Source organism: Fusarium proliferatum (genome assembly GCF_900067095.1).
Source record: "Fusarium proliferatum ET1 genome assembly, contig: FPRO_scaffold003, whole genome shotgun sequence".
Lineage (NCBI taxonomy): Eukaryota > Fungi > Ascomycota > Sordariomycetes > Hypocreales > Nectriaceae > Fusarium > Fusarium proliferatum.
In genome coordinates this window covers 307,543-331,961 of record NW_022194792.1, presented here as the reverse complement: position 1 = coordinate 331,961, position 24,419 = coordinate 307,543, and the positions used below count along the sequence as shown (strand labels likewise).

Genomic DNA, 24,419 nt, shown 5'->3' with positions numbered 1-24,419 from the left:
CGATAGAACTCACATCTGATGCATACATCGCGCGGGTTACCTCGTATCAGCATCCAAAGTTTGCTGTATTCTCTGGCTCGGCAACCACTTCTCCGCTGGGGTGAACCACCAAGTCAACAAAGCCAAGATCGTCGTGCCAGCCATTATGATGGGCGCGTAGTTCAGCGACTCAGCAGTGACTGGGAAAACATATGGCGAGTACAAGACGGCAACCACCCAGCCATTCCAAAATACTGCAATGAGTTGAAAGGGTTTGCTGAGACGTCCTAAACTCCATGCTGGCTTAGGGAAGTTCTTGGGTGTTAGAAAGAGCCGGGCAAGGGAGATGAGACCGTATGCAGCTGCTGATGGTACACCGGCGGCGGATACCAGGGAGGTGAAAGCTACAGCCGATGGGAGGATGGTGCAGGTGATGATTGAGGCGACTCCCCAGACGACGTAGACAGCGTTACGAGGCTGTCCTCCTTCTACTTTGGAGACCCAGCTGGACCAAGGCAGAACTCCATCTCTTGCCACGGCAAAGACGAGTCGAGATGCTGCAGTAACTGCGATTGCGGTGTTCTGGTTCAAGTAAGCTTCATCGTTTTGGCATAAGTTCCGACCAGAAAGACTTACAAACCAGAGTGCCAGTATGCAAACGATGTTCATGACGATATGTCCACCTTCCCCGAGTATCGCAGCATAAACTGACACAAAAGGCTGAGGACCACCATAAGAGAAGAGCGTTTTCGCGTCTGGCTGTAATGGTGTCATTAAGCTTATCATCCACTGTAATGGGATAATACTTACCACGCAGAACAAGAAAAGAATAACCACGATAAAACCACCGATACCACTGACAACAGTACTCCAGAAAATTCCCCTGGCCGCTGCAACCGAGGCGTTCTTAGTCTCTTCAGCAACATGACCCGAAGCATCGAATCCAATCAGGACGCCAGCAGTAGCAAGATACGAAAGACACCAGTTCCAGCCAGCCGGGGCTCCAGTGCCGTTGTAGGTCGTCATGAAAGCATCGTGTGTTGATCGGAAGCCAAGTGTGTTGCTGGTAGCGATGGGGAGCCAGATGAGGTTGAGGACGAAGTCGAGAATGACAATGCCGCTAGACAGTCCGAAGATCCACTTGAAGTACCGAGCTGCTGACGTTAGAAGCGCTACGGAATTCGATGTATAAAGGCTTACGAGGGAGTAGATTCCAGATGCAGGCTAATGCGAGCATTATTTCTGTGAGGATCCATTGCACGGCCCGAAACTTGACGCTTGATGAGTCGGAGGGAAAGTCTGTGTTGAACACGACGATTTCCTGATGATGTCAGACCAGATGGAATTTTTGATCCTATGAAGGATTACCTACCGAGAGCATGTAGTTCACAGCGGCCTGCGTATTGCCTTGATAACAAGACATGAGAACTCATCAAGGTGACATGGAGGTTCGTACTTACTAGCGCAAAATGTCGTCCAAGCAGTCGTGGACCACCAAGCAACAACAAACCCAAAGAACCTCCCATATCGAGGACCCCCAGCTTCAGCAGCCCAGAGATAAATGGACCCAGCTAGAGGCAAAGAGGAGCAGATCTCGGCAATAACTGCGGCGGTTATGAAGGTGAAAACACACGTCACGATATAACTCGTCCTTTCGAAGGAATTAGCTCAGTGAGGGACACTTACGGGTTAGGACTCACCAGTATGCTAGATTACCACCTGCTGCGATGCCAGTAGAGAAAGTAACGCGCACACCTCCGATGAAGTAAAGAGCAGCTGGACTGTGTTAGATGTTTTGCCGCAGTCTGTTGGATGGTGTGACTGACCAAATGTGGTGGCGAAATTGTGAAATTGATTGAAGCTACGTTGAAGGACCTGCTATTGATTAGTTGCTGCTCAATTGACAGGACGTAATTCTGCTTCTCACAGGTTTGTATCCAAGTTTTTCCTAATATTCCAGTGTCAGCATTGAGTTCTGTGTTTGAGCTATTTGAGCACTACCAACCAGAAGGATGTTGTCAGATGAAGTATCGCTAGAATTGCCGGCTGCATCCCCGCCAGTGCTGACTGGGACGTCATGAGCATCCTCCCGTATTATCGACATTGGCGGTATTCTCGATTGGTCAATCGTAGCTGTTGATTCTCTCTGACAAAAATTCTAAAGGAATTCAAGTGTAAAAATCTTTAGGTTATCTGAGGTATTTAGCTCGTGTATGCAACAGCCGGCTCATTCGGCACAGCACCCTTGCTAGCAAAAGTCAACATGAACACGTTCCTCTAAGCGAAAATCACCCCACTGATAAGAGGATGAGTTCCATAATATTTAATAACTTCTACCACTGACAGTAGAATGATAACACTGGAGCTAGGGTAATTTTTTTAGATCCATTTGCTCGTTCAAAATAACCGATGCCAAGCACGTCATCCCACTTATAACCGTTTGATCGAATTCTAGACTCGCCAGAATGGGAGCATGTACAGAGTAACCAATGCCGTGATAGGATGAATCTACCTGACTGTTCAAGTGCTATTTATTGGCCATTTTACCATGCGTTGCCCTAGAACGCGCCAATGAAGTATCTATAGAGACGTTGACTAATAAAACTGCAGCTGTCATACTACTTTAATCGGTGAGCTCGAATTACTGTGTGAATTATAGTGACCATTTTTAGTTTTAGAGTTAGGGTTTTCATTCATGAGAATCTTTCTTCTCGCTACTCCGCACCACTTATTTCCATCAATATTGACAAGCTCCTAAACTACCATCACTAAGAATATCACCGACTCTACTCCCTGCAACTACACGTCATTATCTGGCTGTCAATCACAGGCGCTGATGTTATCGTGATGAAGATTGCCAAGGAACACGGAATTACGAGAGGTAGTACCATAAAAGATGCTTGAGGTATTTACCGTATATAACAGTCAAGCTTATTCAGCACCAGGCCCTTGCTAATCAAGGTAAATATACTACTCCACTGTTAAGATTGTTTCTAGTATATAACACTAACAATAAAGTAACAAATACCCTATATACTCTAAATCGTAAATCAAACCAACTAAGTAAGAATTAAATAAAAGATCAATATTCTGGATAAAGTCTAAATATCTATATCTAATTTATAAAATTTAACAAGCCGCCCTTATTGTATCCTAAAGCCACTCTTCCTGCCTTCATTGCCTTGTGGCATTTTCCAAGGCATTTTCCAATAGCGCTTATACGTGATTAGTCTGCGGCTGAAAACAGTGTCTTAGGTGCCTAAGAACACGCGTTATTGGCAGAGTTGCAGGGCTTTGGCGAACCTCAGCCAACCATGTTGCCTCTTTTCTCGCGCCTTTCGTTAAGGGCGAAGAATGAAAGAGGCTGCTTATTTCCCCACGCAAGCTATTTGCTCATAAAGCCTGTGGCACGCACCCCGCTACAAGGCTCTTGCATTCTCGTCTTGATCTTCTTTCGCGTTACTCGCGACTCCACACCAATATTCGCGTTTTCTTAGCGTCGACGATGGCAAGACCGGACTACATTGAGATATGCCAAGACATACGATCACAATTCACCATCAAGTTCAAAAAAGCCAAAACAAAAGACAAGTTCGCGACAAGAGGCTTGGTCAGAGATATTCTTTCCCGATCATTGTTGGAAACGCTTTACGAGAGCATCTATGATAGTGCCCCTATCTCGGAGACAGGCCCGAATGCTATTAGCGCATACCAGTTTGTTCGAAGTATAGAGAGGAAAATGCTACACGACTTTTTGGCTGTTCTGTTATACGCAAAGTGCTCAATCAATGCCGTAAAAATCTTTACCGAAGAGCTCGTATTCGGAAGCATGGCGCAAGAGCAGCAAGGGTATAGCGAAACTCCATATCTGCTCCCTGCGACCGAGGATTATCTTACCAATCTGTTCAGCCCTTTTGACGCCCAGGAAATCTTCGCCGAGCAACAGCCGTTCTGTACCATTGTACTTGGCGGACCAGGAGTTGTCACGATTGACCAAGATGATAAGCGGTCCCTGCCATGGCTAGAAGAGGAACATATTGGTTCAGGTGCTTTCGGGAGCGTTTATAGAGTCAAGATACCCAAGGACCATTTGACCATGCACCGAGATTTCAACCAAACCATCAACACTGTCAAGCTAGTTGCTCGCAAAGATTACAAACCCGCCAAAGATATCGAGGAGAGCTTTGAGAATGAGGTGAGATCTATTCGAGACATCTTCAGTGGCAACTCCAAGCACAACAACATCCTCGAGAGCTTTGGCACCCTTATCATCAGAGGACCAGAGTCGAAGTTCAGTCTACTTATGCCACTAGCAGAGATGGACCTGCAGAAGTATATGGAAAATAAACCGGACATCTCTGCTGATGGCAGATGGGGCCGAGAGCGTATCATCAGCGCCGCTATAGGCCTGGCAGATGGACTTGATTTTCTCCATAGTAAGATGACTACAGCTGGAGGTGATCGACTGGTTTGTTACCACATGGATCTCAAGCCTAGCAATATCCTGGTGTTTCTACATGAACCACGACTGGAGGATGCCAGCACAGAGGACAGAGACTACGGCATGACTTGGAAGCTCAGCGACTTTGGCTTGTCCAGAGTCAAGACCAAAACAAAGCCGGAAAAGAATTTGGACAGCCTCTTCGAAAGGAAGATCATTGACCAGTCCAGCCAAGCATCACCGACTCAAAACCATCGAGGAAATGGCACATACCTACCAAATGAAGCCCAGGACCCCGGAAAGACTATGGATCACAAGAGTGACATCTGGTCCTTAGGTTGCATTATCAGCGTGCTATTTACGTACATGGAAGAGGGGCACTCCGCGCTGAAAAGCTACAGTAACTCCCGACTCAAGTACAACAACAAGCAGTTCGACGTCTTTTACCAGCATAATAGGTCCAGCAGGGGTGCTAGTCTGAACGATGCTGTGAAAAGCCAACACAACAAGTTAATTGAAGCCGCGAAAAAAAGAAACGCGGCTGAAGGCGAAGCGGTTTCATATGTACTCAAGTACCTGGAGAGTAGTGTTCTGGTGATCGACCAAAGCAATAGGTGCAACGCAGAATCAATCGTTCAATGTCTAGGAAGGACATTGAAGAAATATCAAATAGTGGAATCGTCAGTCGGGCCTGAATCCCCTGCAGAAAAGCCGTATCCCTTACGCCGGAGACTCAAAGAGTATACACATGACTTTCAAGTCTAATAAGGCGTCAAGACTGACAATATTTAGTGCCCTTATGAATGGTCTCCGCAAGGAGCGCCCTGCTGTGCCAGTCGATATCGACCGCTGGCGACTCGACATAGAAAAGTCTACTCGGTTCAAAGACTTTAGGAGTTCGCCGGATGGCCAATTCATAGCTTACTGGAGTGATAAGACTATCATGGTATTCGACAGAGCCACCACGATATCAAGGACAAATTCTAGCAGTACATTTGGCACCGGATTAAGGGTCACCTCCATGGATAACATACGAGATTGTACTCTAAGGAATGTTGGAAAATATCAACTAGGTGGAGTGAGCTGCTCCTGGAAATCTCTCGGGCTCACAGATTCATACTTGGTGGCTGCTACTACAGAGGCCAAGTCGTTAGAGGTAAGAATAGGTTTCTAAGGCTACTTACACCAGAGTCGTATAGCTAACAGGCCTGCCAGTGCTATGTGTTTGACATTGAATCAGATAAAACGTTGCGAACGTACAGCAAGATCACCTTGCCGTATTCTGGGTTCCACAGTTTGACAGTATCGCCAACCCAGAACGCGATGGCCTGTATCCTAAGCAATAACGATCGAGCAACTTTGTTCACGGCAGTGATCAATACGAGTCTTTCCGAACCAACTACGCCTTCGATTAGGTGAGTGTGTCGCTGTGCTATTTGGTACCCCACTGACATGACTGACAGTCTCTTGTCGGAAACGTCATCGCGCCAAGACTATCAGGATGCTGGAACTCGTTTCATCCAACGGAAACTTCTTGACCTGGACTGTTCGACATCATCAGTCGAGCATATAGTGCTAAGAACGGAAGATGAAGGATATATAATTATCCGAAGCGCATCGACTCTATTTCTATGCCTGTTCACTATTCGCCGTCCGAGGGTGGTGAAGGAGAAGCTGAAGCTTGGAGTAAGTCACCCGCAGTGCATTTAATAAATACTTTCATCTAACACCCATGGCTCCCAGTCACCTACCGGCAGTGTAGAACGGCTGTTTACTGATATGGTTTCCTTCCACAGTGAAGCCAACGAAGCTCAATCGGAAGTCATTGTGGTAGTACAGGCTCAGCGGATTTTTCATCTCAAGTTCAGAGGCGCCGACGAAGCTGCCTCAAGCATCGCGTATCTTCCAGTAGAATACTATCGCATACTCAAGATTGCGACAAATGGTCAGGTAGTCGTCGCTCTAGGAGCGCACTCAGGGAGCAGCCACCTTTTCCTGCTTGAGGTGAAGCTCTCAAGTCCCAGAGTCCGCCCGCAACTTCGAAAGATTGCAGAGCTTAAAGAGGTGTCGACATCCTGTCAGGCTAAGCTGAGTGTGATTGGAGATTGGAGCGAACCCATTGTCTTGATTACGACCGCGACACCTGATGGACAATATCGTGTATATCACAAAAGATTGATTAGTTTAACGAGTAATAATACTTGAGACGCATGACTAGCTCCATGCTATTACTACATGCTGCCTGACTCCATGTCAGAAGACTCTTTTCTACTTCTCCCACGCATGAGTGTCTTGGCAATTGTAGCACTTCCTACTATGCGGCCAATAAGAGTTTTATCTTGAAGAACATGATACAGCAGGAGAGTGCCGATAATAAGACTAGCAGCAGATAATAAGTATATCCAGATCATGGATGTCATCAAAATCCGATCTCCATTGTCGTCAAGATCAAAGAAGTTCATCCCAAAGAATGTCTACTACCTGTCAGTATTATACATATATAAAGGTCTCAAGTTTGGACTTACTGATACAAATGATGCCGGTAAATAAAATAGGGTTAATGTAGTAATGAAAACAGCAGATTTATTTAACCGAAGCATGTTATCATTCTGAGCTTTAGCGTATAACTGTTCCCGGAATGATAAAGTATTTGCAAGCAGCTGAGTGTTCTTCTCAGCTAGTTTCTGTAGATACTCTGCCACTCTAACATAGGAGCGACAGTTAAGTTGGTGGCTAAGAAATTCCGTTAATGCCGATACGCCTGACTCTCTATCATACCCAGTCGAATCAGGATACCAGTTGCGACAGAGAGTAGACAAGCCCTCTGGCAGCTCGTTTGAACTTCCCAGCATAACCGTTGTCTGGAGCAAGCGGCTCTCTAGATAGGCTAAGTCGGTGAGATGGTGGTACTCAGCTTCCGTCAATTCTTCGATCCGCGTAGCTACTGCTTTGTTCGCCTTGTAACCTGTTAGCTCAGAGCTATATCCTGAGAGGTATCCGTACAATAGGGAGAAGCCTTTTCTCTAGGTATACATTGTATAGCCTCCAAGAGGCGAAATATGTGTTAAAGACTTGCTTGTGCAGCGAAAAGACGTTTTTCACCTCATTTCTGGAGACTTTAGAAACGCAGTCCTGCACAACTTGATGCAATTTGGAACCTGGGATAGGATTGAACAGAATACAAAGATTCTGATTTGTTTCGTTGTTGAATCTCTGGTAGATGCCGCTCTGTCTGATGATCCAAGTACCTTGAGAAGCCTTGAATTCAGGATATCGAATTGTATAGGACACGTCTACACCGTTTATGAGTTACACAATTTCTCTACCTTTCGTAAATGCTTACCTGTTACTGGCCCATCACGAGACACTGTAAGAGGAACGCAAAAGGTTGATTCAACGTCGAAGTCTTTCGCATAAAAACACGAGGCCACGTCCCAAATTGAGGGCTTGAGTTTGAACTTATCAACGAGAAAGCTCAGCATTGGTTTGGTCAATTGTAACGGCTTCCAAGACTGAAGCTGGCACATCGATCTAGTTGCCCTGCATCAGTCCGGTATCTGCCACGGAGGGAAAGCTCCGACAATACGTACATAAAGTGGTAGGGTTGCTCAAGGATTTCATTGCGGCTGAAATGGGATTGGATCTGCTCGAAGGTCGAGAACTGATGGACCTCAGCCGCAGAAGAATCTTCCTCCGATACCCCGGCACCTGTACTGATGACCCTCATTGGTTCAGTGACCTCATTCACGAAGCACGGGTGAGACATATCCATTGAGACAAGAGATAACGAAGGAATATGCGTCAGATTTCTAAGAAAAGAGAAATAGGTAAATATCGGAAGTTAGGGATATGAAGTCTTTGCACCTTCTATTTCATTTACACAAAGCTCAGCTTCCTTTTATCCCAATTATAAGGTTCTCTTGCAAATCTGCCTCATAGCCTGATCATGCCCACCAAGCTAGCCATATACGCCACGCTGCAGTCAGCATACCCGGCATGCTGCCTGTGAGCATCATCGAGATTGAGGAATCTCGGCCTTCCTGGTCGTCGTCAGCTATCGCTACAGATGATCTTGTAATTGCGCTTACGCGAGTTCATCCTGCCCGTGTGTTAGTAGCAAATACGTTATAAACGACCATTGTCGATCTATCTTACTCGGGTCACTTGCCTGGGGGCTCTGAACGCCCACTGGTCGTTAGTCATCTATAAAGGCGAGTCAGCAGAGGCAAGCCCAGGCGGAAAGGTGTCAAGCCTACGCGGAGTCCAAAACTCCCTTTTCGCTCTGGGAAGAGACCCTCGAGGATTCTTTGCATCTTGACGCCATCGTAGTAGCGAATGTCGAAGACTTGATGTACCTGGACCTGTTTGGACTTGCCCATTGTGGCTTTGCTGTTGAAGTGCACCGCTGTTTGCTTGATGATGATGACTATTTTCTTCGACAGCTGTCTCTTAAACTGTATTTGTAAAATCTCCAGTCTATGACTGCGTACTTCGCGGTGTCGCAAAGAATTTGAGCAAACCTTGGGACATGATTTCAGGTGACGAAAGCCAAATTTTCACCCTTTGTACGACCCGACAGCGGGGTTGAAAACCGTAGAAGGGATGAAAGCTCGTATTAGGCCTTGGCAAACCGCCCAACCACAGTTCTCTCATGCCTCGAGGCGTTTGGTTGGTTATTGCAAATGTGATAAGCCTCTTATGCATGTTCCGTCGCAAGCCACATGCAAGGAGCCAATATTCCAGCCTCCATTGAATGGATATTGACTAGGCAGCCATGAACTCATCAGCCATCTTATGCATATTTTGCCAATTACGGCATTCTGACTGCTGTAGACTTATGCAGTCTCCCTTGAGAGCGCAATCAGAGGCTTGGGGCTGAAAATGACCAAGTCTAGATCTGATCGCTACGAAAAATGACGGAATGATACAATCAGGCTCCAGGAAGCCTTAGGCGAAACATGTCACCCAGGCAGACCAGCTGAGCGATGCTTTCTTGCCTTCGTGCTCTTTGGCGATATTAATCGTTGAAAGGCGACTCAACATGTCTCTTGCTGAACATCATATGATGGCGTTACACTGTGGAATGATATATTGCAACTAGAATATCATGGTACTATCAATTAACCAGGTGCCATTTCCTGATGTGAGACCTGGAATCGCAGTGGGGGGTTGGGACTGAAGCCCCCCTAATCTGCCTCGTTTCTGGAACCGCCAGCCTTACGCCTCGGCGGCTTGGTTGGCGAACGGCTGCGAATGAAATCACCCCATCCCTATTAATCCATTTCTTCTTAAAGAAAGGCTCCTAGCATGCCATTCGTATGATCCAAAGTCCTTAAACATATTTCTTATCAGGCAAGATGTCTGAGAACGCATCCGGTCGGGGAGAAGCGCCCCCAGCTATCCCTCTTAGTCTATTGTCTCATGGTCACGGGCTAATTGACAGCGGCTCAGTAGCAAGCAACACACCTCTTGCTAGGGATACTTCTGTTCCGCCTGATTGTGGTGGTGATAACCCAGAAGCCCCAGCACGATTTGAAATAACCCACGAAGGTGAAACAGAAGCAACTCAACTTCCTATCCACACAGTTCGCCGTAAGCTTAGAGGCATTCACATCTTTGTAGGTCATCCCCATTCCCAGACTGGAGCATAGAGCCTGTCAGACCTAACATAGAGATAGATGATTGCTGTGAACGGTACCCTTGGCACAGGTCTTTACGTGCGAAGCGGTCAGATCCTCGAGCTTGGAGGACCCTTGGCTGTTATATTCTCCTTCCTCTTCCTCGGAATCTTGACTTGGCCGGTGATGCAATGCATCGCTGAACTTCTATGTCTATGGCCCGTTCCAGGAGCAGTCCCCCTGTTTGTAGGAAAGTTTGTCGACAAAGAACTTGGAGATACTGTTGGCGTTGCGTATTGGTATGTATAAAGGTGTCGACCATAAGAGATAGGACTAGACTAACTTATCGTAGGTATACATACTCTATAGGATTCGCCGCCCTGATCGCCACTTCTGCCAGTGTCCTCAATTACTGGACCGCAGGAATAAGCGGATTTAGTGAGGGGTTTGCCTATGTTGCGCTCCCATTGATTCTCGTGATAATAAATTCTGTCAAGGTTGAGGTATACCCAGTTACGCACCAAGTGATTTCTCTTCTGACGTTCTGACAAGATCTACGGCTGGATTGAAGTCATCACCGGAGTCATCAAACTCATTTTCTTGGCTATTATTATCATCTGCCTTCCTATTGCCATATTCAGGTTTCCCAGAAAGGGGGGAAATGGTTCCAAATCAACAGGTAACTTAACATCTAACGCATGATGGGCTTCGCCACTGATACTGCCCCATATAGATGAAGCGCTTAACAGCACGAGGTCAAGTAAGTAATCAAAGTAGTAAGTATACATCTTGGAGAATAGTCAACTAATATGGTCTACCGCGCAGGTTGGAACACCCCCTTCAGCAAATACAATGACAAGGCCGCCGATAATTGGTTCGAAGCGTTTATGTAAGTATTTCTGGAATTCCAGAAACTACAGTCACCTTCTAACGCTCACAAGGATGTGTCTGTCGCTTGCTATCTTTGCGTACGCCGGGATCGAGAACATTGCTGTCTCCGTCATCGAAGCACGTTGGCCTTCTCAGCCAGCAACACAAGTCTCGAGCAGAGAATCTTCAGGGATATTTACGACTCAGGCTTCAGGATCGCCACCAAGGGACGCCTCACCCCAGAAGCACAACTCGGCTCGAAATTACGTCAAACAAACAATTGGGTTCACAGCATTTGTTTTACCCATACTAGTAGCTTCTGCGTACACCATCAGTGGATTATTCGTGTCTCTAGGTCTAAAAAGGGACGACTGCGGTCTTCAGAGGTTGAGCTGGCTGAAGGACGAAGATTGCGGGAAGCCCGAGACTGACAAGGAGGGCTTCACGTTCTCGCCTTTTATTCTAATCGCAAAAGCGTCGACCATTCCCAATCTTGACCACGTTTTAAACGCTTTTATCCTGTTTACTGCACTCACGTGTGCTAATACTAATCTATATGTCGCTTCTAGGACACTTTTCGGTATCACGCGGAACATCCGCTCCAGTGATTCGATGCCAGCAGCTTTGGCCTGGTTTGGTGTTACGGATCGCAACAGAGTACCACTACGGGCGATGGTCATCACTGCATTTGCTTTCTTTTGGGTGCCGTTTCTCCAAGGAACGAAAAATATCCATACTGGCTCGGATGCTGGCAAGTTTCTTGACATTCTTGTCCAGATGGGCTCCGTCAGCATCATCATTATCTGGGCTTTTTTATGCTTGGCATATATCCGATACCATCACTGGTAGGTCATCTGAGTGTTTATCCTTGAAAATATCCTTACAGGTGTCAGCATTCGTGAGTTTCGCGACGAGCTAGCCGAGGATGGCATACGCCTAGCGGACGATCGTGAAGCTGAATCCGATACTTATCCTTATCAAAACCACTGGCAGCCAGTCCTTGCGTACGGCGCGCTCGGAACCTGTCTTTTTATACTAATTGTTTGCAATGGGGTTTTCTTGTGGAACGGGTTCCATGTCTTCCCGTTCTTGATGGGGTATCTGACGGTGAGGGTACTAAAGATCATAACCAGATTGCAAACAGCTAATCGAACACAACAGACTATTTGTTTCTTCGGATTTTGGGTGATATTGAAACTATATAAGAGGGCATGGTCACCTTGGAATACGCTTGATGCCAAGGCCATCAAGGATTTAATAAAGCAGCTGAATGATCTGCGAGATAGATCCTTGGAACAGCCTGAGGATGATTCAGAGATCACTCGGTGGAATTGGATCCGGAAGGCAATTGGGAAGGATAGATCTGGTCATACTGGGGCAAGATGAGATAATAGAAACTCCTTCTTTATCGTGTCTAGCTTTATTTTAAGGAATCATAGCAAGAAGATGTACAAGGAGAAGGCCTAACGGCCAGGATAGGCAGAGACATGTTTCGACTCGACTGAGCTGATAGCCTGTCACCAATGGGGTCATTTGTTATTGAAAACATTGCTTGTTACAGTTTAATGTGCCAGTGATGAATAGATTTTGGAGTTGAATCTAGTATCTGATCTGATGCCTATACGAGCAAAGTATTACAAGCACTGAGAATACCACTGGTTCTGCTCCTTGCAAGTATATGGTGAAGCACACACAGTAGGTCCAGTCCACGAAGCGCCTCCACACTGCCCATACCTCGGCACACTAGGTCCGCCAGTAACAGTTGGCTTAGACGTAGTCGAGAGAGTAGTACTCTGCTTAGACGTGACCGTAGCAGTAGCAGTAGCAGTTGGCTTCGTAGTCACGCTCTCGCCATTAGCAGCATTAACAGCAGCAGCGTGCTGGTATACCAACGGCTGAGCCTCATCGTCCTCAAGATAGATAGTGTTTCCATCGTCGTGATTCTTTCCGTATGAGAATTTACTGGTGCCGAACTGCCAGTACATGTCGCTGACCTGAAGATCAAGCGAAGCCTTTTGCCATTTGCTCAGGGTAGCGATGCGAGTGGACTTGTCGGTCCAGCCGTATTCTTCGTGAAGAACGGGCTTCTTGGCTGTGACACCAGCAGCGGCGTGGTCCTTAATCCATTGGACGACCCAGTCAGTTGTCTTGCTCCAGTACTGAGGGTAAGAATGGAATGTGTTGAAGTCGATGTTGGGAAGCTTAATCTCAGCATCGAAGTCAGTGCCGTCAGCGCCATTGTAGGTCCAGTCATCCGATTGTCTGTTGAATCCGCCTTCACTTCCAGTGGTAACGAGATGGTTTGCGTCGAGGGACTTGATGTATGTGCTCATCTCGCTGACCCAGGAAGTGATGGTAGCGGGGGTGCAGTCGGGTCCACGGGGAAGGTTTCGAGTTCCATCGGCGCCGCAGCGGGGCTCATTGGCGATTTCCCACGCAAAGACGGCGGGAGAGTCCTTGTATCGGCTCACAACGGCGGAAATGTAGTTCTTGAAAGCCTTCTTGATAGCAGGGAGACGATAGAACTGCATAATTAGCTTGGCACTTTCGCAGTCCAACGCGCTGGGAAACTCACATCATCATGGTAACGGCCACCTAGGTTGACGGTATAGACGTCCATACCACCGTAATCAGCCCAGTTATTAGTCAAGGCCAGAATGAGCTTCATGTTAGTGTCCTCGGCAGCCTTAATCACCACATCAAGCTTGCTCAGATCAATCTTGACGCTTCCGTCCTTCTCGAAGAACTGCATGACAGTGTTTTCAGCGCCAGTGCCGTACTGGGGCAAACCACCAGAGACATAGGTCCTGTTGTTGTCGTGGAAGGCCCAGGTGCGCATGACTTTGAGACCAGCGTCTTTTGCAAGCTGAAGGCCCAGCTTGACATCGGAGTAGTGATCGGTTCCCCACTAACATGGTCAGTATGCTTGATCTACATCCATTGCCAGATGACTTACGACGTTGAAAGGGAGATAGTAGGCATTACTACCAGCGAAGAAAAAGTCCTTTCCGTCAAGTTGGAACTTTGTTCCATCGGTAGTGACAAACCCAGCGGGTACAGCCAGCGCCGGAACGCTGGCAAAAGCGGCCGCGACAATTGAAGCAAACTTCATCTTGAGTGCTGAAGAATGACTGAACTTGATCAATTCTGCTGATCATGATAACAGCGATTAACAACATATTTTATAGTTGTTACATTCGGCATGCAAATTACACATGCTATTCCCCTCATCCCCATGGGGCGATAAATGCAGCATACCGGAGCTCAACACCCCGTGATATCCGGATTCGGAACGGGAGTCGACGATCGCCCAGATACGGGTCGGAAAGCCGCGATAATCGACCCGTTATACTTTTGGAAAGACAGGTAGCTGGCTTTTTCATTTCTGGGAGGGTTTGTCACGCCATGATTGGCAGTGGCCATTTGGTCTGTGCCGCTGGGTGACAAACTCTAGACACCGATCTTGCATGATCAGAAGAGATTCACATATACCCCCAATATAGTCCACCAGTTGGAGCGATGCAACCATACTGCATAACGAACCTGCACGAGCAAGGACAATGCATTAACCCTATTTCAGAGGGTTTTCTACCTCCGTGATACCGAATGTTATATAGTCCAGGCCAAAGGAGCTAATATCACTCATATATGATATCATCGTGGCTTGTCCTCTCAGCACTGAGCCCATATATGACGTTCTTCAAACCCGAGGATATCTGTGCTCTACGCGTATTCGCGTGTAGTACCTATTCAAGCAGGTAGGTGAACTATGTACTGACGAAGGCATATATGTGCAACGTGCTGTCTAATCCGCGCTTCTCCATCGGAACGTCACTGGTTCCAAGGGGTTATAATTGCCTTGCCCTTCATATCCTTCAAAGCCCATCCAAGGTCGATACAAAGTGACACCATCATCATCCGTATCCTCCTCCGTATAGAAGTTCCGGAAAACACCAGTATCCGCTTGACAATCCCAAGCATCATTGTCCCTCGGAGGGATGGTATAATGTCTACAGTGGCCAGCAGAAATTGAACAAGAGAGCTCGCCGCCAGACTTGAGGTCGCATTTGATAGGCGGGCCGAAGTTTGTATCTGACGCCGAGCAGTCGACGAACCAGCCTGGGTTAGGTGCTGTACCTGAACCCCAGCGAATGCAGATGAGTGGGAAATTGGGGTTCCATGGGTCGGCGCGGCGGAGATAGCCTGTGCCTTGTTCAAGGATGAGGGCGACGGGTTCCCAGGCTGAGTTGGAGGAGAATTGGAGATTGAAATAGTTTTCCTTCTGACCCATCACTATGCCATCCGCTGGGCCGCCTTCAGCAATGATGTTGAAAGTTGTGACTGCGGGTTCTTCCGAGGTCGTTGTTGTAGGTACAATCGTTGTAGTCTCAGTCGTGTCGAGTGATGTAGTGAGGGTCGTAGTGCCAGATTCAGTTGATGTCAAGGCGAGCGAAACATCGGTCGTAGAAGTCTCAATGGTCTCTGGTACAGTTGTACTGGCTGTCTCTGTAGAAGTGACTCCAGGCACAGTCGCCTGAGTTGAAGTTACCACGAGCGCATCAGTGGATTGAGAAGCTACAGAGGCTTATTAGATGGTTACGTTGACCCATGCGCTCACATAACTCACAAAAACTGGGTTTGCAAGGGCCTGCTATGGCGGCCGGGAGCCCAAAGGCCAGTGGAAGAATTGAGGTGAGACGCATAACGAGAGACTTGCCAAAGGGTTTTGGCTTGACAGCGTTGAAGAAAAAGGGAAGGAAAAGGAGAGTATTAGAAATGTTCGGGTGGCGGCTGTCAAAAAGTATGGGTTTAAAGGAGACCCTGGCAGTTAGCCCACATCAGAAATCGATAGTTTCGAAGCTATCGACAATGCCAAGATGTTCTAGAGCTGTTATTTGCTGGAGCCCCTTGGTCACAAACAGGGGCAGGTAAGCCACCAATTTAAGTCTTGCGGAAATAGCGGTTTTAGCAATAGAGTAATTTTTAGAGCATGGGAAGGAAGTAAATTAAGTGTAGATTATACTTTGTAATGACTTTCATAGTAGATGATAAGCGTTACTGCATAAATAACGGCTCAACCCTCGAAGAACCCAAGGTGCGGAAATTGAATGGCTACTGAACGGCTTATCGATATAAACCTAATTTCTGTTGTAAAACGTCATCCAATCATCGGTGAGATGGCCGAGTTGGTTATGGCGCCAGGTTAAGGTTAACCTTAACACCAATTTCCTGGTGGAGCAATCCTCCTGGGTTCGAGTCCCAGTCTCATCAGATTATCTTTTTGCGCTTCTACCTCCTGAATTTAGCTGATACAAGGGTAGCATAAGGGTTCCTTTCTTTTTTTGATATTCTTAGTCGCTCTAATTAGGCCATTTATGAAAGCGTATAAGCCAGAAATAGCCTAAAAGTCAGCTGATATTATTGAGGCTATGAGATGAGATTATCTATTGTAAATAACATGCATATACTGTCTTGACAAGCTATGCAGTTGCAGCTGCCCCTGCCATTTTCTTTGCCTTGACGTTCTTCCACTCAAACCCGAATGAGGTAATCAGAGCAAAACATCCCATGCCCAAGCCAAGATACCAGATAGACCGCATCGAATCGTTGTACGCATTCAACACCAAGTCGACTTTGTCGGAAGGCACGAGCTTCCAAAGATTCGTTGCGCCACTGTTTGCAAGCGTGTTGATGTCAACTCCAGGAACATACTGTGCGATTTTGCTCTCGAGTTGTCCTTCAAGTAATGTCTGCGAGACGGTGACAAACACTGTTCCACCAAGGAAGGTCAAGAAGTTCAAGATTGAAAGGCCAATCGGGCTGTCGCTTTCTGAGAGAACGGTTTGAACGGCGATGGCGGGTTGTTGTAGCGTCAAGCCCATGCCTGCTCCTGTGATGATCTGCAATGGTCAGCAAGTAACGCTTGACATCATATGGATTGAACATACCTGATAGCCGATCCATTTGGCCTTGGTAACATCTGCCGTCCAGGTACTTATCAATGCCGCTCCAACAATAAACACAGCAGCTCCAGCAATAGCAAACGGCGTATAGTATCCAATCTTGCTAACCAAAACACCACCGAGAATTACACAGAACACATTACTTAGTAGAAGCGGTATCAGGGCAATACCTGAATCTTGCGGCGACTTGCCTTTGACCACCTGGAACCAAACAGGAAGGTAAAACGCGTAAATGACCAGTATAGAACCAATAGCCAGGGTGTTTAGGTAGGCAAAGAAGGTTGTACGCTGGAAGAGAATCCGTGGGGGCACTGTTGCTTTTTCCTTCCTCCAAGCCTGATAGCCTGCGAAGATGAGGAACAAAACACCAAAGACGACAAAGAGAGCGATGACGCGTCCGCTTGTCCACTGTTGGTTCTCCTTGCCATACTCGAGCGCGAAGAGAAGACTAACGACCGATCCAGCAATCATGAGGAAACCCAGTGGATCAAGGTCAAGGAATCTTTGACGCCATGACTCGGGTGGTTCGCTGGGAGGTGGTCTATTCGGTGCCAAGATGAACAGGAGGATGAGTGAAAGTCCGCCGATGGGGACGTTGATCCAAAAGCACCAGCGCCATGTAACAGAGGTAAGATAGCCCCCAAGAATCGGCCCCAAGATCGACGAGATTCCAAAGGCAGAACCGAGTGATCCGAGATATTTGGGTCTCTCCTCCAAAGGAAACAGCAGCGTGATGTAGACGAACGCGCCAGAACCAATCCCCGCGCCTCCAATGCCAGTGATAGCTCGTCCAACGATCAAAGCATTGGAGTTTGGTGCAGCAGCACAAACAATAGACCCGATTTCGAATATGGCGGTTAAGATGAACAGAACCCATTTGGTGGAGTAGTATTTGAAGACGAGGCCGAAGGAGAGCTGGAAGACGCAGAGGGGGAGAAGGAAGGCTGATTCGTACCAGGCGATGTCGCCAAAGCTGTCGAATTCGGCGGAGATGGATGGGATTGCTGTGCCAATGATTGTGCGGTCCTGGGTGGTCAGTAAGATGCAAGGGATGTATGAGGGTTTGCTTACCAGAGCGACGAGGAAGAATACGAGAAAGAGAGCTAGCATTGTTGGTAGGACGACTTTCTTTGGTGGATATGTCTTTTCGTTGGCTATGTCGGAGGACGTGTTTTCCATGTCGACGCTCGGTCTGTTTGGCGGCATCTTATCTTTGGCTTCCTTTTCGTCCATCGTGGCAGTAAACGATGTAGGGAGACTAATGCTTGGGCTTTGTTTGGCTGGTTATGAGGAGAACTTGCTATGCTTGCAAGAGTAATTGTCAAAAAAGATTGATTGAGTCGAGTTTAGGATGATTGAATCAAGCAATAAAACGAAAGACTTTCTGCGAGGTCTTAAATAGAGAAGAATTCTTTTATGACATTCCCAGTCAATTACATACCCTGCTTGATCGTCAAGCATCATGTCAATCAACCAATCAGACATCACCTTTGAAAATCTCGGTCTCGGTACCGAGCCCGAGCTAACCACTCTCACCACCAAAAAACTCGCGGGGTCGCCCGAGCTTTTAATTAAACAACGTCATAGATCTCAACGCGACCGATCACCAACCGTCAATATCAGCATAAAGATCACACTGCACATCTCCCAAATGAGGTCTCAAGCCTGCGAACCATGTGCAAAGCGCAAAGTCAAATGTGACAGGGCAGAGCCGCCGTGCTCTAATTGTAAGCGCCGCAAGCATGATGTTTGCACTTACCCTGAAGTCTCGCCTTTTGAGAGGATTAGAAAATTGGAAGAGGCGGTGAGAGCGCTGGGTGGTGATCCGTTATCTGATACGCCTGGAAAATATAGGGGACATAGTGTGAATGCCAGTCCTGCGGCAGTGAGTAGTGCTGAGACGCCGATTATCGTGCAGGAGGAGGGAAAGTCTGTTTATCATGAATCGTGAGTCAAACCAAAGCTTTCCTGAGTATAAATTGCGAAACTGACTCTGGTCTCTCAGAGAAGGATGGCATACCTGGATCGATGTTTCACGTCTTTACAAAGGCTCTAAAACAAAGTTCAATGCTTCTGATCCTCGAGGTTCAGCCTTATCACCCGGAAAACACCTCCCCCACGCCTTTCACGGCTCACCGTGGCGAGACAACACCATCCTCTCAGAGAAACTCGACTTCTGCCCGATACCGCAAACAGAATCCCTCAAACTATGGGATTTCTTCATGGAGCGAGTCGAACCTATTATCAAGATCAGCTTCAGCTGGACTCTCAGTCATCTCAGAGCCGCATTGTCTGATTCTGAGAAGTGGAGGAGCCTTGACAACGGCGACCATGTGCTGATATTGTCAACTTGTTTATTTGGTGCTACGAGTTTGACGAACCAAGAATGCTTAGATCTATTCGGTCGCACGAAAGCGTCTTTGACGAATGAATGTCGCGTTCAATGTGACATGGCATTTTCAAGGATAAGCATGCTTGCTATCGACAGCATCTCGACATTGAAGGCTATGAGCCTATACATCGTGAGTTACTTTCTACAATTCCACTGAGGAGGGACTAATATGATGCCAGAAAGCCAACATCGACGTCTTGACTTCCCGTAGCATGTGGACTTTGATGGGCCTCATCTCCCGAAGCGCAGAACAACTCGGCATGCACCGCGACGGCGCAGTACTAGGCCTTTCGCCCATCGAGACAGAAGAACGTCGTCGACTCTGGTGGCATCTCCAACACCTCGATCTTATTCTCTCACTAAAAAATAATGTTACTCCCTTGTCCTATCGAGCAGGCTCGGATGTCAGACTTCCTCTCAACATCGAAGATGACGATCTCGATCCAAGTTCGACAACACCGCCCAAAGAGCGAATTGGTCTCACGAGTTTCTCTTACACGCTGTTTAATTACTGGAAAATGGATAGGCAGCGCAATTTTCGAATGACGCAGGCGAACCAGGCTACTGCGGGTGATACGTCCCTCCTAGGCTGTTTGGCCGACTCTGTGATCGATGACCTCGAGGCTGGGCTCAACGAACACTTTCTGCAGTATTGTGATCCCATCAACCCGATGCATACGATATTGCAGATCTCTGCGAGGGCTATTGTTAACGTCTTACGGCTGAGAAAACTGCATGACGCTCGTATGCGATCTCAGAGTAGTGATGATGCATGCCATGTTGAGCACTTTAATGCTTGTATGCAGGGAATGCAGTATATCGTCGTTTCTCATTCGAATCTCCAATTGAAGCCATTTTTATGGCTCGTGGAGAGCTCATTTCTGTGGTACGCTTGTAAGTGACAGTACAAGTACCGTCTAACGTTCAACGGCTAACCTGAGCAGTTATTGGAATCTTGGTCGACATGTCAAACTTGAAAGACATCACGCTTATCAAATCAGCCTGGACGCTACTCTCGCAGCTCTACGCCGTAGCAGATCATATTTCAGATTTTGAAGACGACAGGAGAAAATCTCATGCTGCAAGATCAGTAATTGCGACGTGGTATGAGTGTCGCCAGAAACCAGGTCTGACTGAAATGCAGAAGCCAGGGTTTGTCTCCAAGCTTGAGAAGGACTTGGCTGAGCTGGAGAGCAAGGCAACATCAGACAATGGGGGGGAGTTCAGTGAGGTACAGGAGGTCTGGAAAACTGGGCCTGTAGAGGCTGAACTGCAGCCATTTGGATTCGAGTTTGCGGACATCGACTGGGCGTTCTGGGATAATATTAATTAGATCCCGCTTGCTGTGTATGCATGCCACTTAAAGAATCTGATGATGGAGATTTAAGATACATGTGGAGTAGACAGAAACGGGGAGTAACCCCGAAGAGTCCGCATAAGCAAGAGAACAGGGTCTGGCCAGGGATTTGAGATATGTCAATCGGTTCGATTGAGGTATTATGCTTAGGGGTGAGCTTCCTGTCGTACTCGCGGAGAAGACGTATGTTAGAGAGATTGCATCACGGAATGAATTTAGTGAGAAAGGGACGAACCCAAGAAGCGGGGGTTTACTTGCTCCAACTAGCCACGTTTCTTCTGTAGACCTTATAGAGTTGGACCTCGAAAGTCCGCACAACCTAACGCCACGGCATATCTTATCGTAAACCTCAATTGCAGAGAGGCCGAGTCCCACTGTACAAATGACAACTAAAAACCCTTCAAGGTTCAGTCTCGCAGTCAAGCCACCAATTGCGTAAAAGGACTGCTCCCCCTCATAGACCAAGGCTGCCGAACCGCATATCCAGAATATCCTCCGTCCAAGTTATAATGAAATCCCGAGGTCAAATGGTTCGCCGCATCGAGAAGAAGAATGTTCGGCAAGGTAACCACAAACGGTTCAGTTATACTCTATACAAGGGACTTGTGCTGGGGACTTGCGCGTCCTCCCGCTTGAATGCTGGCACCAGCCATAATTCAACAGGTAGGTCCCTGAAATCCTGGTTTTTTTGATACCACGTTCCCAGCCACCGCTCCTCTAGCAACTTACTTGCCGCGTTACGTTGCCGGCGATGTTCTTTCTCACGTATCCGTTTTGCTTTCTCTTCTTGGATTTCGTGACGCCTCTCGACTTTGAATCTTTCTTTGATAGCTCGCCGTACCGTAACTCCGTCAAGCTTGTTTCTTATTTCAATGTCATCAGAGGTCGTCAGACATATTATCGCGCGCCTGATGCGATCGAACATGGCTGACTCTGGAGATGAGGGATGATATTGGTTGGTTACACGGTGGATAGCTCTCGGTTGCTACTTTTGTTTCAATCGACTATCGAGATAGCGTTGTGACTGTTGAAAAAGATGTAAGCTTCAAGGGTGCGGTGAAAAGGCATTGAGGATCTTGCATACATATGTCTCTGATCTTTGACGTGAGGAGTTGTTCTAAGCGGTTATGTACCTTGCATGTATAGTAGTTGCAGTGGAGGAAATAAAATGAAGAAAGAGATCTCAGCGATGTCCACAGCTAGCAGAGGAGAAGGATGTTGGTGATGAACTGAGGCAGGGAGCGGGGGGTTTATATCCCTAAGACTGCCACATTCCGTCCAGTACACATCTCAAGGTTTACCGCAAAAGTATAACTCAAATCTTCTAGGCGACATCCTAAATCATTACAAATTGGCGTTAACCTTTTAGCAACACGAAAACTAAGAGGGCACAACTTGCTCCAGCGATGAACCTTGTTTGCGAGGAGGCCGAGCCTGTCCGTCACTAGCCCTGAGGGAGTAAGAAAATATGAGACCTTGATATAGGGTGTCCAAATAAACTCAGCAAAATTACCCCAAGTCTTAGGCTAAGATACCTAAGTCTTTTTGTCATTTAGGATCAAGGTCTCGAGTTTTCTTTCCTCCCTAGGAGGCTTAGTCCTTCAAACTCATGTTCAAGCCACTGCTTCAACTTGGCTTGCTATTCGTAGTGACAATGAGAAGATTTATCCACAACTTTGACCAACCCCACAAACCAAGTCTCTGGTCTCTACATCTTACCTTTAAATATGAAATTCTTTAGTGTCTGCAAATCACTATAGTTTACTCTGGAAACAAGGTAATCATATAGATAATACTGTTATTCTAAACTATGTCTAAGAGTAGTGGCTAAATTTATAGACTGTTTTTTCTTATTAGATAATTTCTAAAGCGGGGCAGATAGATTGATTTTAAGTTGGGTTGATCTGCCGGTCAATCCTGCTCCACCAGATTGTTCCTGCTCCATCAGATTGTCAATCAGGGTAAGCAAATCGCTGACACGAAGTGCGGCAGTTAAGTTCCCAGAACAATTGTCCAATCGCAGCCTCAGCAGAACAGCAGTTTCCAAATACTAGTCTAGGCTGTAGTAAGCATCAAAAGTACCATACCATTGCGTCGTTACAGCATTAAGCGAGTCCTGTAAGAGTATGCTTAGCCCCTGCCTTTACTACTTAACCATCTGCCGAGAACAGGGGGCAGCGGTAAGGCTAACCAGGTATGTACATATCTTTCGATCCCGAAAACAGTGTCCATATGTGGTGTTACATACACGTGGATAAATCGACTGTGCAGTAATGCACCAGTAAGCTCCATTTTTAGGCTATTGCAATTCGTATGAGAGATATCTAGTTATCCCTGTCTTCATAAGATAAGCATAACAGCCATCCGTGTTACTACTAATGATCTGATCTCTTGCAAATGGCCATTTGCCAAGACTCTATGTCTATTAGACGCAAACATCCCTGGGGGACTCGGGCGGTCTATATGCTCAATATGGAGATATTATCCAATGCCTCGGCAAAACACGCAGAACCCTTGGGCTACGAGGTTCCATCACACCACGCGACGAGATGTCAATATCTTGGCAGCTTACGATCAATTGTTCGAAGCAAGCTGTTGTGGCCGAAATATAAAATTGCTATTATTCCTCCTCCAAGAATTGTACATCGCACAGCACCTCATCTCTATCACTCCCCCTTCTACCCAACATGCATATCTCTCTTGTTTCTATTACTTCTTTGCTGAGCCTCATTGGGGTAGCCTCAACCCATTTCGTTAATAGCTGCCACACATGCGAAGTGAAGAACTACCACCTCACATGCGTTTGCGCATTCATGAACAGTGCTGGGCGTGGCACTGCGGGGCAAACCAGCGGCGTTAACTTGAATAATCATATCGGCAATAATGATGGAAATCTACACTGGGGATCTATGCTCCTCCACTACCAAGACAGCATGCCTTTGAGCTTTTATGCTAATTTGTGAGACAGGGCCGGTTTTACATCTTCATGCAGAGAATACCATTTTGACAATGTCAGAATGATTTGGCATGCTGTATGCGACAGGAGAGATGGAAGCTACCACAGAACCGCCATTGATTTGAGTATGTCTCTCCTATTGAGCCAGTTGGCGGCGCTAATGTATCTTCACTTGCAGAGGAACGTATCTGGAACGATAACGGCGCTCTAGTATACATCCAGTGCACTACCTAGCATCCCCAAGTAGTGTGCTTGTATCTAGGTTGAAAAGGGAGGGATGTCTGTTATTGGAAGTGAGGTGTTGCAGTTATTCGACCCTGCGAATGACTGAGTCGACGCAAGCATGGGCCGAGTCGGTGTCTAACGGTGCATTGAATTATCTAGTCTCGTCCAGGTTAGCTGAACCGGCGACGCTTGATATATGCTTCGATACATGCTCGATGAGTAGCAGGCGAGTAAGAAGCATAATGGTCCAGAAATAAGCTTCTTGGGGATAACTGAGGCCAATGTTAAATACTTTCTTCCTACCATTTAAGTCAATAAACTCAGTTATTTCCATGTCGTCGAATTCGAGCCCCGAGGGGAATGTCTTGGCCGATTGTTGGTGATGCTCGCTTGTCTTCTTAAAAACATCTGTCAAAAAAATGTGTTTCGAGTAATACTGTATTGTGCTAAGTAACTTAACTTCTCTGATTTGATTTAGGCAAAGATGACTTATTATATGTGTCTTATACCCTGGCATCTTATCAAAACCTACGCAGAGAAAACTGGGCCTAATCAAGGGCATAAGTGGGTAACGACGACCTTGAGCCTTCTTAGACGTCAAAGAGAACAAAAATCCAC

The 24,419-nt window shown here is 46.9% G+C and overlaps 9 protein-coding genes and 1 non-coding gene across 10 annotated transcripts; 5 read left to right on the top strand and 5 right to left on the bottom strand.

Moving 5' to 3' along the window:
• Nucleotides 1-36: 36 nt before the first annotated feature.
• FPRO_07088 (uncharacterized protein) lies at nt 37-2,083 on the bottom strand (the record flags this gene model as incomplete). Its single annotated transcript, XM_031227925.1, has 10 exons — nt 37-561; nt 616-738; nt 790-1,133; nt 1,180-1,300; nt 1,352-1,386; nt 1,440-1,630; nt 1,680-1,755; nt 1,806-1,854; nt 1,907-1,927; nt 1,985-2,083. The coding sequence occupies 10 exons, from the start codon at nt 2,081-2,083 to the stop codon at nt 37-39; spliced, it is 1,584 nt and encodes a 527-aa protein (XP_031078314.1).
• A 1,401-nt stretch (nt 2,084-3,484) lies between these two features.
• Nucleotides 3,485-6,707, top strand: FPRO_07089 (uncharacterized protein; the record flags this gene model as incomplete). Its single annotated transcript, XM_031227924.1, has 6 exons — nt 3,485-5,160; nt 5,213-5,576; nt 5,636-5,835; nt 5,884-6,106; nt 6,164-6,580; nt 6,678-6,707. 6 exons carry the CDS (start codon nt 3,485-3,487, stop codon nt 6,705-6,707), a joined length of 2,910 nt encoding a protein of 969 aa, XP_031078313.1.
• A 1,725-nt stretch (nt 6,708-8,432) lies between these two features.
• On the bottom strand, nt 8,433-8,950 carry FPRO_07090 (uncharacterized protein; the record flags this gene model as incomplete). Its single annotated transcript, XM_031227923.1, has 5 exons — nt 8,433-8,460; nt 8,509-8,519; nt 8,576-8,623; nt 8,677-8,846; nt 8,911-8,950. The coding sequence occupies 5 exons, from the start codon at nt 8,948-8,950 to the stop codon at nt 8,433-8,435; spliced, it is 297 nt and encodes a 98-aa protein (XP_031078312.1).
• An 827-nt stretch (nt 8,951-9,777) lies between these two features.
• FPRO_07091 (uncharacterized protein) lies at nt 9,778-12,294 on the top strand (the record flags this gene model as incomplete). Its single annotated transcript, XM_031227922.1, has 9 exons — nt 9,778-10,038; nt 10,099-10,337; nt 10,391-10,541; nt 10,591-10,717; nt 10,772-10,798; nt 10,864-10,927; nt 10,980-11,753; nt 11,802-12,015; nt 12,070-12,294. The coding sequence occupies 9 exons, from the start codon at nt 9,778-9,780 to the stop codon at nt 12,292-12,294; spliced, it is 2,082 nt and encodes a 693-aa protein (XP_031078311.1).
• Nucleotides 12,295-12,542: 248 nt separating this feature from the next.
• FPRO_07092 (uncharacterized protein) lies at nt 12,543-14,020 on the bottom strand (the record flags this gene model as incomplete). Its single annotated transcript, XM_031227921.1, has 3 exons — nt 12,543-13,433; nt 13,484-13,816; nt 13,865-14,020. 3 exons carry the CDS (start codon nt 14,018-14,020, stop codon nt 12,543-12,545), a joined length of 1,380 nt encoding a protein of 459 aa, XP_031078310.1.
• A 693-nt stretch (nt 14,021-14,713) lies between these two features.
• FPRO_07093 (uncharacterized protein) lies at nt 14,714-15,611 on the bottom strand (the record flags this gene model as incomplete). The annotated part of the gene is made up of 2 exons (XM_031227920.1): nt 14,714-15,483; nt 15,536-15,611. The coding sequence occupies 2 exons, from the start codon at nt 15,609-15,611 to the stop codon at nt 14,714-14,716; spliced, it is 846 nt and encodes a 281-aa protein (XP_031078309.1).
• A 468-nt stretch (nt 15,612-16,079) lies between these two features.
• tRNA lies at nt 16,080-16,179 on the top strand. Its single transcript is given in 2 exon segments — nt 16,080-16,117; nt 16,136-16,179. It is a non-coding gene; the product is annotated as a tRNA-Leu (tRNA).
• Nucleotides 16,180-16,388: 209 nt separating this feature from the next.
• FPRO_07094 (uncharacterized protein) lies at nt 16,389-18,104 on the bottom strand (the record flags this gene model as incomplete). Its single annotated transcript, XM_031227919.1, has 3 exons — nt 16,389-16,808; nt 16,857-17,897; nt 17,943-18,104. 3 exons carry the CDS (start codon nt 18,102-18,104, stop codon nt 16,389-16,391), a joined length of 1,623 nt encoding a protein of 540 aa, XP_031078308.1.
• A 229-nt stretch (nt 18,105-18,333) lies between these two features.
• Nucleotides 18,334-20,596, top strand: FPRO_07095 (uncharacterized protein; the record flags this gene model as incomplete). The annotated part of the gene is made up of 4 exons (XM_031227918.1): nt 18,334-18,818; nt 18,877-19,393; nt 19,443-20,157; nt 20,208-20,596. 4 exons carry the CDS (start codon nt 18,334-18,336, stop codon nt 20,594-20,596), a joined length of 2,106 nt encoding a protein of 701 aa, XP_031078307.1.
• Nucleotides 20,597-23,307: 2,711 nt separating this feature from the next.
• FPRO_07096 (uncharacterized protein) lies at nt 23,308-24,058 on the top strand (the record flags this gene model as incomplete). The annotated part of the gene is given in 3 exon segments (XM_031227917.1): nt 23,308-23,579; nt 23,589-23,701; nt 23,799-24,058. Coding segments are annotated over 3 exon segments (645 nt in total).
• Nucleotides 24,059-24,419: the final 361 nt, after the last annotated feature.